This window comes from Rhopalosiphum maidis, chromosome 3, assembly GCF_003676215.2.
Source record: "Rhopalosiphum maidis isolate BTI-1 chromosome 3, ASM367621v3, whole genome shotgun sequence".
Classification (NCBI taxonomy): domain Eukaryota; kingdom Metazoa; phylum Arthropoda; class Insecta; order Hemiptera; family Aphididae; genus Rhopalosiphum; species Rhopalosiphum maidis.
Genome location: NC_040879.1, coordinates 65,259,069 through 65,276,200, shown reverse-complemented (window position 1 = coordinate 65,276,200; position 17,132 = coordinate 65,259,069). Strand labels below are relative to the sequence as shown.

General features: G+C 27.2%; 2 protein-coding genes across 2 annotated transcripts; one reads left to right on the top strand and one right to left on the bottom strand.

The window, feature by feature from the left end:
• Positions 1-2,551: 2,551 nt before the first annotated feature.
• Positions 2,552-11,180, top strand: LOC113556040 (importin subunit alpha-4). Its single transcript, XM_026960752.1, has 11 exons — positions 2,552-3,007; positions 7,009-7,108; positions 7,171-7,375; positions 7,977-8,137; positions 8,214-8,440; positions 8,512-8,637; positions 8,712-8,846; positions 8,982-9,086; positions 9,607-9,841; positions 9,918-10,006; positions 10,081-11,180. The coding sequence occupies exons 1-11, from the start codon at positions 2,942-2,944 to the stop codon at positions 10,156-10,158; spliced, it is 1,527 nt and encodes a 508-aa protein (XP_026816553.1). The 5' UTR covers positions 2,552-2,941; the 3' UTR covers positions 10,159-11,180.
• A 421-nt stretch (positions 11,181-11,601) lies between these two features.
• Positions 11,602-15,575, bottom strand: LOC113558100. Its single transcript, XM_026963614.1, has 7 exons — positions 15,440-15,575; positions 14,284-14,359; positions 13,290-13,486; positions 12,108-12,264; positions 11,960-12,049; positions 11,828-11,890; positions 11,602-11,724 (listed from the first exon to the last, which is right to left on the bottom strand). Exons 2-7 carry the CDS (start codon positions 14,353-14,355, stop codon positions 11,602-11,604), a joined length of 702 nt encoding a protein of 233 aa, XP_026819415.1. The 5' UTR covers positions 14,356-14,359; positions 15,440-15,575.
• Between the last annotated feature and the right edge of the window lie 1,557 nt (positions 15,576-17,132).

Sequence of the window (17,132 nt, the reverse complement as noted above, 5' to 3'; positions counted from 1 at the left end):
AAATGTTCACATAACGTCATAACGTTATAACACATACCTATCGCGGATATCCTGATTAGGAATTACATTTTACATTTTATAATTTTTTCTAATAAATAACTTTAAATTTCTTGGTAAATTAAAAAAATGTAGGGGGCCAAGCACCCCTAAGTCCTCCCCCAATTTACGCCTATTGTCTTATAAAAACCAATATTAAATATAGTTAAACATATTATGAATTTTTGTCAAATATTTCTAAGATACTTATATTTGAAGTCCAAAATTACAAATAAAAAAGACAAATTGAAATTGGCTCCCAAATCCTTCAATTAGCACAACCGTGAAAAAATCTGTATACAATTATATAGTACATATAAACTTAAATTATTATTATTAATTTTATAATTTGATCCATAGGATTGCGTATTTGCGTACTTACTATGATAACAGACTAAGCAGTGAAAAAAAATTAAGTGACCCTGTCGTTGGTTAATAATTGTATTACAATATTATCCGAATAAATATTTTTAACAATATTATCGTTCATCAATGTACTCGATATACTTTAATGTTTACATTGTGTAAAATATAAGATCCATAGATCATCTCTATTCGCTATTCATAAACCATTGATATTAAACACATGGAATTCTTATCTACATTAAACACACGCTTTTTGGTCAGCATAACAAAGAGAGCAACGATGGTTCTCACTCACATAGATGCTTTAGAGCGATAAAGAAACTAACATTTAACATTTTAAACTTAATTTTTAAAAGTAGTGAAAAACTGAAAATAAAAGAGATGCAATTATTTTACTGCTAACAATACAGGTATAGTAAAACTATGAAATACTTATAAATAATACCTCAATGCCCGCATCCATAAGTTATCAATGACGAAACCTTAACACTTATATTTATTATCTTCGTATTATTATACTATTAATAATTATTATCTTTCTGTAAAATGTAATTGATTTGTCTTATTTATTTATTTTTTAGAATATTATAATATCCAAATATCCAAATATCCAAATATCTAATGGAAATGGCCGACAAAAAACCAAACTTCAGTGTAGATTATTACGATGATGATGTAAGTACCTACCTATTAAAATAGTAGGGTAGTATAGGAATAAAATAGTAAATAAACCATTTACATTAATTAAGTATACTTAATCAATGCATTTAGGTAAAAATGGTAAAATAGTTAACAATAAAATAATTATTCGTTTTTGTCACTGACACTTGATTATAACTTTCGTTGACTCCATCGATTCGAAATTATACTTACCCATTTTTCATTAATAAAGTAGATACACGAAACATGTTTATAATGTATTATTAATTATTATACCATACTATAATAAATTACTCTGGAATAATTAATAAAATATAGCAAAAAATGTCCATGACTCTACAAATAAAAAAAAAACCAATTTTCTATAAAAAAAAAAAAAAAACAATTACATTTTTAAATCCGATGTAAAGTAAAATTGACGTTAAAGATTAGCCCGTCATATTTATTGAGTAATTTTGTACCTTAACCACATCATTTCAACTTGAATGGTCATCGGTCTTACTAAAATTAAAGTAATAGTTGATAGTATGATATTATTATGGTTAATTAATTTCACAAGGATTAATGAAGGAGTTTAGTCGTAAAAAATAAAGACGTCTACTGACTATTAACACAGTTCTATCAGTATATTTATTAATCATATACACGGGTAAAATTATTGATTATAGAATTTCTCGCATACGTGCGTATTCATATTAGTCCGTGACTTTAATCAACGGTAAAATCTACTAATAACAATTTATTAACAATAACGAACGGCATATCGCATTGATTTGAATTTTGATTGTATGGAGGCGAGTGTAAAGTGAGAATATAGGTGATTGAAAACAAATTATCAACAGTCACACACCAATCAACCAGAAAATCGAACCTAGACCCTAATATGGTTTTTTAATTATATTTACTCGTATGTGTATCGTCACTATATCAGTTAGAACGATTAATAGTAATAATAATTGAATAGAATTATTCAAAAGCAAAGAGAGCGAAAAAAACAAAAAAAGTCCCCTTCTCAACACGGTCGTCGACGACGAGTTATACGGCCGCCGCCGCCTCAGCATCCGACGAATAACGAGTGACGACGACGACGCCGACAACGGTCGTCATCAGCTGTTCAACGGAATGCCATCTGTCCCGGTGCAAAAGGGTCGCGGAGCGGGGTTTTCGGTGGCGCGCTCGCTCCTCCCTTCGCCCCACAGCCGCCGACGACGCGAAGACGAATCCGTTTAATCTGCGTTACGACGAAACTTGTACACAACTTCATACACGTAACGTAATAGCATATACGCTACGCGCGCATAACATATTATACACACACACACATACACTCATTAATATATATATATGTATGTGTTGTGATCTTTTTTTCTTTTATTTGGTTTTTTGCGCTCTTTTTCTTTTTTTTTTTGTCCCCTATTCCGCCGGACCGGAGAGAAACATGCGGATCGCATAGCCGTCTCCACGATAGCGTACTGTTTTTTTTTTTTTTTTTACCGCACCGCAACACATTACAGCCCGCGCCTCCCGACGACGACGACAATTATACACAACAATACCTGTAGTAGTTGTAGTAATAATAATAATAATTATTATTATTTGATATAATTTCGCATCGCCTGCCACTACAGCCGTGTTCGACACGCAGACGTCCGCCGAGCGGTTTACCGTTTACCACAGTACATCAGCATCACCGTCATCGTCATCCTCGTTATTTATTAAATTAATATCAGTACTACAACAGTTCACTTGTCGTCGCACGGCCGATCGTTTCTCCGAATAATAATCACACAAACTGCATTGTTATCACCGTCGCCGCCACCGTTTTTTTAACAGTCGCTATTACAAAAATCGTACACTCAGTACTCATTAGACTATCAACATGTCTGACGACAAAGTAACCGGTCACCGACTCCAGAGTTTCAAACATAGAGGCAAAACCGAAATCGTAAGTACATTAGTCAAGTGTTCGGAATAAACACAACATTAACTCAATTTGTACACATTTTCTAAAGAAGTAAAAGATTGTTCTAGTTAAGTTCAATTTTTATATTCTTGCTGATCTTGAATAACATCTTATTTGTATGCAAATCAGGTTTAGATCAATTTTACTATTCTTGGTTTCCCCTAGTTAATTCTTTCAAAAACATTAATTTTGTTGAGTGTGCTTTATTTGTAGTGCATGTTATTTAAATGTCATTATACGTGTCAACAAACATTGTTCCTCAATATCATGTGAATTCTTTGGTGATGGTCTATACTCGAATATTTATTTAAATTGCTAGTATATTTAAGAGCATAAGCGGCGGTTTAGATTACTATGTAAGATAACATAGAAACACTTAATGCAGCCTATGATTAGACATTTATTGTCTTTACTAGGTGTTATGGCTATAGTCAAGAGTAGTAAATCTTGGTGAGTGTATATTTATCACCTGGCTTTGCCCTTTTTCAATGGGTATTGACTAAAAATTTGTATAAATTAAATGTTAAGTAGTTATGAAAAATTATTCTTCTACACTTCATAAGATATATATAGGGTGTAACAGGACTATTTAACAAACACAGTAATATTTATAATGGACATTTTTCAAATAGTCTTGTTACACTTTATATATATATATATACATAGATGTCTTAAAAATTAAAAGCATTTTTAAAGTCAAAGAAATTATATTTAAATATTTATCTAGAATCTATTAATTTAGTGGAATGTTGATACCTACTATCGTGAGGTTTAACAATATTACCTAGGACAATCTTTATTATTAATATGCTACATAGTAAACATTTTTAAGGATGGAATTAAATTATTATTTATTTATACTTTATCAGTCTTGCATTGTGCCTAAGAGAACTTCATACCCACATATGTTGTCTCCGTCTTTCAAGTTCATAACATAGCAAGTTTAGTTTATGCACAGTAGATCATATTTAGCTTCATTAGTTTAAAAATTAGAGTGAATCAACCTATAATGAAGCTTGATGGTAAGAACATTATTTATGTTCGTAAAAAACCATCTTATGAACACAGATAATGTTCTTAATATAAATTTTCATAATAGGTCAATTCACTTTAATTTTTAAACTAATGGAGCTAAAAGTGATCTGCTGAGCGTAAATTTGCCATGTTACGTACTTGTAAGACAAAGACCTATGCTAGTATGGTGTCCTCTTAAAAAATATTTTTCTAATTTGTATTTTCATATACATGTGTACCCTATATAATTACTTACAATATACAATTCAATATATTATTTACAGTTCCTAAATGGTTTTTGATAGGTTATGTATATATTTTCTTCTATTTCTTAATAATTTCATATTATCTAGGTAAAAATAGGCACTTTATGATTTTATCTATATTTATAATGTTATAATACAATATAACAGTTCAATTCCGATGGTTATATTAATATGTGTTAATGATAATCTAAACATTGTTAAATTACTTTAATTTCTTAAACCTCATGCTTCATGCTTGTGTAATAGATAATAACTTAAATTTTCTGTAGTAAGTTTTCTTTTTGATATAACTTCTAAATCAGGAAAAATCAGTAATTAATGCGTTCACTGACTGGTGTTATTTAGTAGGTATAGTTAATATATGGAAAATACACTTATTGGTATCACTAGCACCTATTTTTCAATGCATTGCAACTTAGTGTAACTATTAAATAACTAATAGTTTATCAGCGTTTCTTATAATTAATATTATTTAATATGTGTACAAGTTGTATGTTGATATTTTTCTGCACGGATACCTATTAATATAATCAGCATCAAAAATATTAAGTATAATAATATGTTGGGTACTTTAATACTTACAAAACTTTAATTTTACTATTAGATAAATAAAAATTCAAAATAAAATATATTGTAAAATTTGAGGTAAAATCTTTTAAAGAAGCTAAATTTAACATGCATCTAGTGATAGCTCAATAAATGTTTTTCATACAAAAAAATGCTTTACGTTTCAATTGATTAATTATTTATTGTACCTACCTACCTACAGAAATTATGTGTTGCTTTTAATTTAATAATTACTGTACCTATAGTTTGTTTTCCTATCTAATTATTTTTATGTTACTATGTAACAATACATAGTTACAATTGGATTATTGCATTTTTTCTATAATTATGTTATATTATTCTTAACTTACCTAATTTAATTATTTACAAAGAGTAAAATATTTATATATATGTTGATATAAAACTGTAAAATATACTTTTTATTTGTTCAGTGGTTAAAATACATCTAGATAGGTATACTAAATAAATAAACAATTATTAAAAAACATCCAAATTTACAATGATTGATCCACAAACCCAGTATACCCTAATAGTACATATATAACTGCTTTAATCATCAAGGTTTATCCATGTTCAATTTTGAATATTATTTATGGTATCATTGAAAACTAATTGAAAATATTCCTATGAAAAATGTTTTCTTATCATATTTATTCTTGTATCATTAAAATTAAATCATTAAATCCACAATTTTGTTTTTCATTAACAATATAAAAAAAGAAAACTTAAATTCTATTTATATTTATCTTTTGACAAACCTTATTGATTCTTATAGGGAATTATTTCACAAAGAATACAATATTGTTTGATAATATGGTTTAAATAATCAGCTGGTAAAATAACATTTGATAATAGTTTTATCATAATTTTTTTATTTATCTAACAAATTATAATAACATTGAGGTTTTTCAAACACTAATATTGTATTGGATAAACTACCACCAAACATTAAATTAAATATTGTGAACCAACTTCTTAACATGATTTAAAATGGCTATTATTTGTCAATTTAATAAATCTGTTATGCAACTTAGTCACCATACTTGCACAAGTTTTTTTTTAATTTTGATGTTGTTTTCTTATTATTTAAGTACACCGTATTAAAAAAAAAAAATTAAATAATAAATCTAGTACTTAAAACATATCTTAACATGAATATCAGTATATCACATAACCCCAAATTAATATATAGGTATACATATAAACATTTTTTTTTTTAAAAAAATGTACACAATCAATTTAAATTATTATGTAACTTTTTATAACTCAATTTCATATTTTTAGGAGCTTTGTCATTGCTGAGATATATAATAAATATATATAATTTTGTTATTTTGATGCAGAGTTGCAAACAAAATAATTAATTTAATGGTTCACTAAAATTGAATGAACCAATATCAGAGTTTCCTAAGTTATATTTTTGGGACATAAGCTCACTAGCATTTTAGCTTATTATTGATTCATTAAATGTTTAGTGATTGTTAATACAATTTGGCTTTATAATAAATAAATATGGGTCCTTAAAACTGTTGAATTCTCATATTCCCTGAAGTTTTAGAAATTTGAACAATTCAAAATTTATTGAAAAATAACTACTTGAAACTCAAAAAGTTTGAAAGAAATCATATTTGATATAAATATTATTAGAAATTATAATTTATTTTTAAACTATTCAATTGTGTAAGTACCTAATAGCTACCAAAAGCATTAATAATTAACATTTTAACTTTTTAATAGTTAAAACAAGATATATTTTTGTTAAGAATTAAAATTAATTAAAAACCTAAATTTAAAGTTCATAATTTCAAGATGTTAATTGAAATTTCAAGTTAAAAATAGATTTGTTTTCAAAAAAAATTTAGTTGGAATCTTATTTATAAATGATTTAAGTTTAACTCATCTCTGATAATAATAAATATGCTTATAAATATTAGTAGTATGATTTTTTTAAGTTACTTTTTTGGCTATGATACAATACACCAAACTACATATTTGACAAGAACCCGATACCAAAGTTGAAAAAATAATTTAGAAATGTACCTAATGATTTTATACAATGCTTCCATATAATGTATTTAAAAACAAATGTATCAAATAAAATAGTTTATGTATTACAAGTATTACACTTAATTACAGGAAAGGCGAAGAATTAGGAGTGAGGCAACTGTGGGGCTAAGAAAAAACAAGCAAGAACAAGAGTTAATGAAACGCAGAAATGTTGGAGAAGTAATGAATGGTAAATAATTATAATAAATGTTGCGATCTAAAAATGTATTAAGTATTTTTATTAACTTTCAGATGATTTAGACTTGGAAAAACCATTAACTGAACATGATCTACGTGCTTTAGTTGAAGAAGCTGGTAGTACTATTCCTGATGTTCAACTTAAAGCCATACAATCTGCAAGAAAATTGTTATCATCTGATCGTAATCCTCCAATAGATGAACTTATTAACAGTGAAATACTTCCTATCTTGGTTCGTTGTTTAGATGAGCATAATAAGTAAGCAAAATGTTTTTATATTTGTAATCTTTAGACTGAATTATGTATAGTAAAAAATACTCTATTATATGCTTACAAATATGTATCATTAAAGCCTTAAATATGCATAACAAACAAAATGAAGATAATTTTTGTTGAATGCAAAAAGCATCACTTAACACTAACCATATTGTAGAATTTTAGTGTTGTGTTACAAGTGATAGACATAAATATTAAAATTGTAATAATACATAAAATATTTCTGTTCCTGCATATGATTGTGAGAAAATAACTTTAAGAGCTAAGAACTATGTAGTTTAACTATTATACAATTCTGGATTTCATTCATAGAAACAATAGCAAAGCTTAGGACTCAACTAGTATAATTTGAAAATTATTTCAAGAATGCAATGGTAAAACCAGAAAGTTATAATCATGTAATCGTTATAATATAATATTAATAAATTTAATATTTATATATATGCATATATTTTATACATAAAATTAATTTTAATTAAATAAAAACTTATAGTAAATCTTGTAATAATTAATATATTAGTTTGTTATACTGTAAAAATATATTTCATTATACTCAAATAATTTATTTATAACTGTTGTTTAGCCCAACATTACAGTTTGAAGCAGCGTGGGCTCTAACTAATATTGCAAGTGGTACATCCCTTCAAACTCAGGCAGTTGTTTCAGCAGGAGCTGTTCCATTGTTTTTAAATTTATTAAATTCAACTAATCAGACAGTTTGTGAACAAGCAGTTTGGGCACTAGGTATTTAATTAATTTTATTTATTCAGTTTTTTTTTAACTAAATCTAAAATTTATAATTTATCTTGTATAATTTTAGGAAATATTATTGGTGATGGTCCGCAACTACGTGACTATGTTATAAGTTTGAGTGTTGTACCAAGGTTACTTCTTTTTATCAATCCAGCTATACCAATAACATTTATGCGGAATGTCACATGGGTTATTGTTAACTTGTGTCGAAATAAAGACCCTCCTCCGGCACAACATGTTATAGATGAACTTCTTCCTGCTCTTAATTATTTGATTAATAATAAAGATATTAATGTAATTAAAGCTAACTAAAATTATTTTCACTAATGTAACACTTAATAATTTTTATACATTTTTTTCTAAAGATTCTTGTTGATACTGTCTGGGCTATTAGTTATTTGACAGATGGAGGAAATGATCAAATTCAAAGAGTTATTGAGAGTGGTATAGTACCTAATCTAATACCATTATTATCACACAAAGAAGTGAAGGTTTGCTAACTTAAAAAATAATTTTGAATTGGAGTTATAATACTATAATTATTTAATGTTAAAAAAAAATTTAGGTGCAAACAGCAGCATTACGTGCAATAGGAAATATTGTTACAGGAACTGATGATCAAACACAAATAGTTCTTGATGCTGGTGCATTATGTCATTTCCCAGCTTTACTTTCACATTCAAAAGAAAAAATATGCAAAGTATTTATTTAAATATTTTTTGTTATTATTAGTTTGAAAAAAATGTTTGATTTTCTTTTTACATCTCATGAATACAATGAATTTTATTTGTTACGTGCCCATAGCATATTTAACTAATTATTATTTTTTTTGCAGGAAGCGGTTTGGTTTCTCTCAAATGTTACTGCTGGAAATCAAGTTCAAGTTCAAGCTGTCATAGATGCTGGGCTGATACCAAAAATAATTACACATCTATCAAAGGTGATAAGATTAGTTTTTAACACGGACTAAGATATAATGGACTGGCATCCAAACAATTTCGACAGACCTCAAATGTCTGGTGTTATCACGTATTATAAGATCTTAACTGTTACTAGCACGCATAGTAATTTAATTTTAAACTACAGACTATACAATACTTTCTACCCCCCTCACCATGATGATGCCAGTCCATTATATCTTAGTCCGGGGTTTTTAATATTAACTTGGGTATAGTATACTATAGATAAGTAACGATAATCTAATCATTTTCATTCATTATCTTTAGTTTAGATTCTGCTCATTAGTAGAGCATTGTGACTAAAGGAAGTGGTGAATAACTATTTTATCTTGCTACCATTAGCTAATAATGAACTGAATCTAAAATAATATAATAAGTAATAAATGATTGCATTGGCATTAGGTGTATATAATGTTATTTATTTAAATCTATGATAATAACTAATAAGTATGTTTTATATATTATTATATATTATGTATTATATTTTTATAATAACTGTAGAGTGAATTCCAAACACAAAAAGAAGCAGCGTGGGCAATTACTAATTTAACTATCAGTGGAAATAGTCAACAAGTAGAATGTGTTATCAGTGCAGGTGTTGTAGCTCCTCTTTGCGCTCTGTTGTCTTGTCAAGATAGTCAAGTTATTCAAGTCGTTTTGGACGGCTTACAAAATATGCTTAAAATAGCTGGTCCTGATGTTGATGCCCTAGCTAATTTGATTGAAGAATGTGAAGGTAATTTCATGTTTTTATATGTAATTTCTATGAGTTAATTATTAAATTTAATGCATTTATTAATTATTATTTACAGGACTTGATAAAATCGAACAACTTCAAAATCATGAAAGTGTTGAAATTTACAAAGTTGCATTTGATATCATTGAGAGATATTTCTCAGAGGTAATATATATATATATATATATATATAGCATACAATGCATTGATAATTTTTATAATTTTTATTTTTATTTTAGGAATCATCTTCACCTACACAGCCTCCATCATGCTTTGAATTTAATCCGGCTACTACAAACACTCAGTTTAAATTTTAGTTTTTTTTTTTTACTATCATTATTATTATTTTCAATATTGAATTAACGCGATTACCTTGGACAATAAAATATTGTACCTGTGATTTTTTTTTTTAAATCATTCGCGTTGCTTTATATCCAATTTGAATCAATTCATACTAATTCAATTAAAAATTATTATTTTTTCACATCCATTTTTAAATTGATATTAAATCAATTTGTTAATTTAACCTTGGGCAGAACTCTGAAAAAAGAAGGGAGAAATTGAGCTTTTATTAAAAGTAAATTGTTAACCATATTATTGTGTATCTAATATAAAAAAAAATATTTTTTCAATTTTATTTTGTGTACATTATGTGGTTAGTAATTTATTGATCACAATTTGTCGATAAAATTGATGTTGGCCATTTTATTCTAGTTTTGAGTATTTCATGAATCTAAATAAATTAATTTATTTTCATAGTAAAATATATTCGATGTTCTTTTGGCTCCTGTGAATTTAATAATAAATTTAAACTAAATGCTGTTGGAATTTTATTATTCATTTAAAATATTATACATTTTAAATACTTTTAACACCACACATTAAATCTAAGTTTATTTATTTGATTAATTACTTGACATAAAATTGTTGTCAAATTTAAATATTGGAATCGATTAACTGTTAAGCATTGTACCATGAAATATTTTTTGTATTATTATTTAGTCCATTGGTATTCACTTGTTTAGAAATAAAAATAAAACCTCAGATAATCGTACATAAAATTGACTATATTTTCAATGCATGTAGAATGTATTAATTTTGCTAATTTTTTTTCTTAATCATATTGACATTTTAACTTTATTTATAATTTGTATGCATCTTGAAATTTAATAGTTTAATCTCATATCAGTGGAATATTTAAATCACCACTATATAAGTAACATAACTTTTGTTTCAATAATTTATACTTTGAAAAAATTGATATCAAATATAATTGTTTAACATGTTAAATTTGATTATTTTTACTATGAGCTAATAGATGTTTTATTTATGATCATATAGTGCTTTTAATTTTAATGACATTGGTTGTTTAAAAGTTATGAACTTGTTTGCTACTTTAAGTGATAATTTTTTTTATACACATTATGTTATGTTCAGCTCAATTTCACCCTTTTTAATTGTACATCTATTATGTTATATCCGTGATAATTTTTTAATGTATTTAGTATTGTTATTAAATCTACGTATTATAGAATTTTTTCATTAAAACATAATTTTACTTCCAGTCACAATTAATAAATGTAATTCAAATGTAAAATATATCAAGCCTATTATTTATATGCAAATTTGTTGAGTGAGCATTAAAAGATAAATAGCTTTATCTTCACATTTACAATTTTGTGTAAATTAAAAAATACCATGACAATATTGTATGTTTAACTATACTAGTTTACTTATTATAAGAATATGAATTTAAAGTGCTATGCTATGTGTAATAATTCAAAGACATCTTGTACATTGACAATTATTAGGCTGAAGTACTCGTTTTGTTTTTCCTTCAACCATTGATACTTTGCTCCCAGATGGAAACTTAATGATAAGATCTAACGAACCTTCGTTTATTTCAATATAATTTAAATAATTGTTTGTTTCGATCATTATGTTATTATTGATGTTTAACTTGTTATCAATTTTTTTTTTTGTAACTGTGCTTTTTATCTGGCTTTGTCTAGACTTGTTCAATACTTGATGTTTCATATTTTTAACAACCTGTGACAAAATTAAATTATTTGCATTTAAACATATTTTTATATTCAGTTCAAACAATTTATAATTTACCCCATCATTATGAATGGATAAGCTCCGTAATTTTTTCGATAATTTTTTTTTTGGTGGATCCCATGGTATTCTCTCCTCTGGTATGTTGGTCTAATTGTTAACATGACACAATTTCATTATTAACTTAATATATTTATGTTCTGTATACAATTATTTTCACCTTAGAAATTGACAAATTTGGATTACATGCAATGCACCTTTCGTTTTTTACTTCAGTTTGTACTTTACCAGACTCTGACAATTCTTCAATATCAACAGTTAGTTTGTTATTACTTTTTGTAAATAAATTGACTCTATGAAAAAACCTAACGAATCAAATTAATTAATATGTGCATTTGTATGTAAATGTATTTTATGTTAATTGTATTTAAAAGTAAAGAGTGTTACCCTATTATTATTTTCAATTAATACTGCTCATTGTTTAATTCACTATTTAATATTTTGTACTATCTCGTAACATTCTTTTTACCAGTGATTAGTCCCATTTAAATAAACTTGTTAAGTGAGTCCACAGTTATTTTGATATTATGTACATCTCCATAAAAAAACTATTTTACCCATTATGATTTTATGTTCTTATTGTGGAGGAAATAAGATAATTAAAAAAAAATATACATGATCATACTTTTCTATTTTGTCGTGATCTAAATTACAAATTTTATTTTAAGATTTATCTTTTTTCTTGGGAACTGAAATTTATATGTTGTAAATATATTGAATGTAAAATATCGCTGTTCGATTTAAAATATAATATTATACCTATAATCTAAATGTATAAAATATATTATAGTATTATCATACAATTATACTATCCAATATCTACAAAATAGTCAAATAAGTACCTTATTTAGTATGTAATGTAATGTTTCTATTGATTAATTCTCAGTTGATATAAATATACAATTTTAAATGCTATAAAGTATTTTCTACATTTTTAATAATAATAATAATAAAATGCTCATGGATGACAATTGTTAATATAATTTACCTTACACAATGTTTTAACATCTAGAAATAATTTATTATTTTTGTGATACTTGTAAAAAAGAAATATTAAATGCTGGTTTCATTGAGCTTTAGGGTCATATTGGCATTTTTTCATTAAATCTTAAGTAGTTAAACAAAACTCAAGGTTATGTAGGCACTAGTATTATACATTATGTACTAATACTACAGTCTTACTACTGCCACTAGTAATTGTCAATTATATTTAACTAGCTCCCTACCTATGAATAATAAGTAGCATTATTCTTGTTTTCATGTGTGCACAACACATATGTTTGTACTTTTTTAATGTTTAAAAATTATAGGTAGGTAATCAATGACCTACTTAGGTTGTTCATAATCCCATTGATTGTCTACTCGTTTAGTGCTCATTATTTCACTCAAGTGTCGCCACAGAATACCGTTGTTCAATAATATTTGTGTACACCTCTCTCGTTCCTTTTGGTATTTCTTTGTCTTCAGCACTATATGCTGCCACTCCTGTGGTGGTGTTGTATCCACCCTCGCAGTGGCTGATTTGAGCTGAAATATTCACAGAAAGCATAAAAAATAAAACTTAGTTATGTTTTACTAAAACTTAATTAAAACATAATGGCCACTAAATAAATTTAAAAGACCACATTAGTTTACAATTGATTCATATTAATGTTTTGTGATTTATGATTGTTTATGCTACCCGGGCTTTGACATAACTATATAGTGTATATATAAATATCTAAATGTTAACCTATACAAAAATTATTAACAATATTATATGATGCTTGTCCCATAAGAAATAAATTTATTTTGTCATGGTAAATATGATGATCTGGGTACACATTTTTTATTGCTCTTAATCATGTTAGCCTATTCATTATTATCAGCTACAATATTTTTTGTTAACGGTAACTTTTATTCATAGGTATTGAAAAAAGTAAAGCACATAATTATGTATTTTAAATTATTGATTATATTAATACAGTGTGAAAGGTCTGGAAGTCTAGGAATCCTTTATAATTTGTCCATTATTAGAAATATTGGTCATGTTAAAAAAAATTGTGGCTAAATAATATGTAATACCAGGGGTATTTCTTTCCATTTACTTTTAAAACATTGAACATTATTAATAAAGTATTAATGAGTTGTATTATATTATATAAAAGTTAAACCATTAAACCTATTACATTTATTTTCAAAAACCAGTATAGTAAAGAAGTGTTCTACCTAGTACGAAATTGAAAAGTACTAGTACATGATGAATCATAGCAAACACATAAACCTAATATTAATGTAATATGTTATGTAGGAATTCAATATAGAGGACAACTAAAGGAACTCACTTTGACTTTGTGCTGATGATATAATCTTTGTTGAAAAGGCTTCACAAATAATTCTTCTTTACGTGTCAACATTTTTCTATATGTGTAAAAAAAATATTAGTTAAAGTTTTTTTTCTTATTATTATTTGTTATTTTATTATATATTCTATACTGATAGAGCTATTATAATTACTCAAACATCATTTCAAGCAAATAATAGATGCCTGCAGTTTATATGCATATAAAGTTATACAAATTTAACTTAGTACCAGCAAATGTCTAATTATTTATTTATATTTTAAAAATTCCTGTTTAAATAACTGTTTAATATCACACTACATACACTCACATGACGTGATGTCTGTCTTACATAATATACCTAAAACACAGTGAATTTGCGTTCAACAAAATCAATTTTATGGTATTAGCTTTAATATTAGAATAAATTTACCTATTATCAGACTTAAAGGTACGGATATTATCTAGACCATCGCATACGTTTTTATTGATATTATTATTTTAAAGTGAATTATACTTTTTATTTATGTAAAATATTACAACTTTAAAATGCTCATAACTCATTTTAAAATTGTTATATTAATAAACGCTTATGTGCTGGCTGGCCTAGATAATATTCTTTTATTTAAAGTTTGATAAATGGTAATAGATAAATTTACTCTAATATTAAAGTTAAGAACATAAAGCAAATACTATTAAACGAAAATTTGTTATGTTGTACACTTGGCTAAACAGGTACTTGTTTAGCTATAGTTGTACGTATGTTCGTAAGTAAGACAGAGAAAACACGCGCGTGTTATACAGGATAGAGTATAAATTAAAAGATACCTACCTACACAGTATGGGTACCTATTTATAGTTTATACTACAATAAAAATAAACACAAATCTGTTTGAACTTTTAGAATAAAAATAATAAAACGTTATTTAAATGCATTCAATCGGAGTAAAAACATGTCTACGTCGACCGATTAGAATAAAAAAAAAACAAAGAAAATACATCATTAGATAATAAGTAATAGGTACTACGACCCCTAATGATATTATCGTCATGTGCAAATCGGTAGTGTATACACTATTTTCAAAACGTGTAAACATAATACGTGAGTAAATCAAATAATATCTAATAATATAATATAATATATGTTAACATAGAATACCCTTCGCCGATATGACAATATCAGCTGTATGGACGAAAATATACGACGATAGACTGTATATTTAGACGACGTGTGTAGAAGTAGAGCCCTGGCCGATTGCAGTGGCTGCACGAGTTTACAGTGGACAATGTAAAATGATTCACTACCTTCTATTGTCGAATAATAATAATATATATATAGGAGGTATATTATCACGAGGCGAGTGTTCGTGTGTACGTTGCGAGGGCGATAAATATTTAGAAAACGAACGTACCGCCGTTAAGTCGATGTCCCTATGGTAACTATACATTAATTATGTATAGGTATAGGTATTTACAAATAATATATATATTTAAATAAACTTGAATTTGTAAAATCTTAAAGTGATTATTATAAATGCTTTTATAGTTTTATGTGTATTTATTCCTAATACTTATATAGTATTATATTTGCAGAGCGTAGAGCACAGCACGTTTTAAATAGTAGGTAATAATGCCTATAGGCAGGAAGAAAGTTTAGGAATTTTATTTGGCCGTAATGTCGGTCTGTGAGGTTTTTTTTGATTTTCCTATCGGATAGTACCTACATTTTTCTGGCTTTCAGAATATCTAGGTCAAGTGCTTCGACTCTTTTCGGAATTCGGCGAAAAGAAATAAAATCCACGCCCGGATAACCGATTCGTGTCGGGCGGTAAAACAATCGTCTGGGCCTTACGAGCGCCGAGTACACCTGCTTGATAATAAGCTATCTATGAGGTTTTTGCAAATTTGATTTTTACGGATGATTATCACGGCGCTGTCTCGTGGTTAGTTTACGATATAAAGTCTGACAAGACTAGTCGTAAGAAAAACAGTCGTCTAGCTTTGGTCACCTAACTTCACACCCGTTTTTATACGGTTGATCGGGGTGAAACACGATTGCGAACGATTTTCCTTTTTTTCGCAACACGTTATACGATTTTTAGTGTAATGTTGCCAAGTTGTACGACGCAGTCTGCTGAGTCCACGGAGTAACAATTTTACGATCGGTTTATCGTCCGAGTCAGTGGTGGTTTTACCGAATAGGCCACGGAAGGGAGGCAGTACCTCCCTTGAAAATAAGAAAAAATACCATTGACTATTTACTAATATCATGGACATATATAGCACGTTCATGACTAATAGACGCGAAGTGATTGCACGCCGGGCGAGAAAAGATAAGAGGGCGCTTTTCGGTGACTGAGTGACTGTAAAATTATCGTATACCATAAAATCATAGAGTAATAGAGTATTACTCTATGCATATTGCATAAAATATATTATGCCATTATAATATAATATTAATATTATCATTCACCAATGCCTGTTCGTCGTACGTGTTTATACTATCAACCGCTGTCTGAATTCAAATAAAATTTTAAATTTGATTTTATAATTGATTTATTTAAACATGGGTTATAAATGTATTATTTGTGGAGTTGCGAAGCAATGTGATACAAAACTATTCGGGTAAGTTAATTAGGACCTGAACCATAATTTAAATATTGATCTAACTTGCAAGGTAATTATTCATAATGAGTAATTAGATGTGAAGAAAACAAATTGATAAACAATGTTGTGCTTGAGTTATTAGTTAAAGGCGGAGCATAGCATTTTTGAATCCGTAAATATTGCCGCGTTGTAGCCGTGACGTCATAATCTAGGATATTTTGCGCGGACAATGGTCTCATCAAACG

Excerpts from the sequence above, each read along its gene's own strand:
- LOC113556040 (XM_026960752.1), top strand. The coding sequence starts at position 2,942 with ATGTCTGACGACAAAGTAACCGGTCACCGACTCCAGAGTTTCAAACAT. Across the intron at positions 7,376-7,976 it reads TGTTTAGATGAGCATAATAA|CCCAACATTACAGTTTGAAG; the intron begins GTAAGCAAAATG and ends ACTGTTGTTTAG. Across the intron at positions 10,007-10,080 it reads TTGAGAGATATTTCTCAGAG|GAATCATCTTCACCTACACA; the intron begins GTAATATATATA and ends TTTTTATTTTAG.
- LOC113558100 (XM_026963614.1), bottom strand. The coding sequence starts at position 14,355 with ATGTTGACACGTAAAGAAGAATTATTTGTGAAGCCTTTTCAACAAAGA. Across the intron at positions 13,487-14,283 it reads ATCATCAGCACAAAGTCAAA|CTCAAATCAGCCACTGCGAG; the intron begins GTGAGTTCCTTT and ends TGAATATTTCAG. Across the intron at positions 12,050-12,107 it reads TTTCTAAGGTGAAAATAATT|ACCAACATACCAGAGGAGAG; the intron begins GTATACAGAACA and ends GTTAACAATTAG.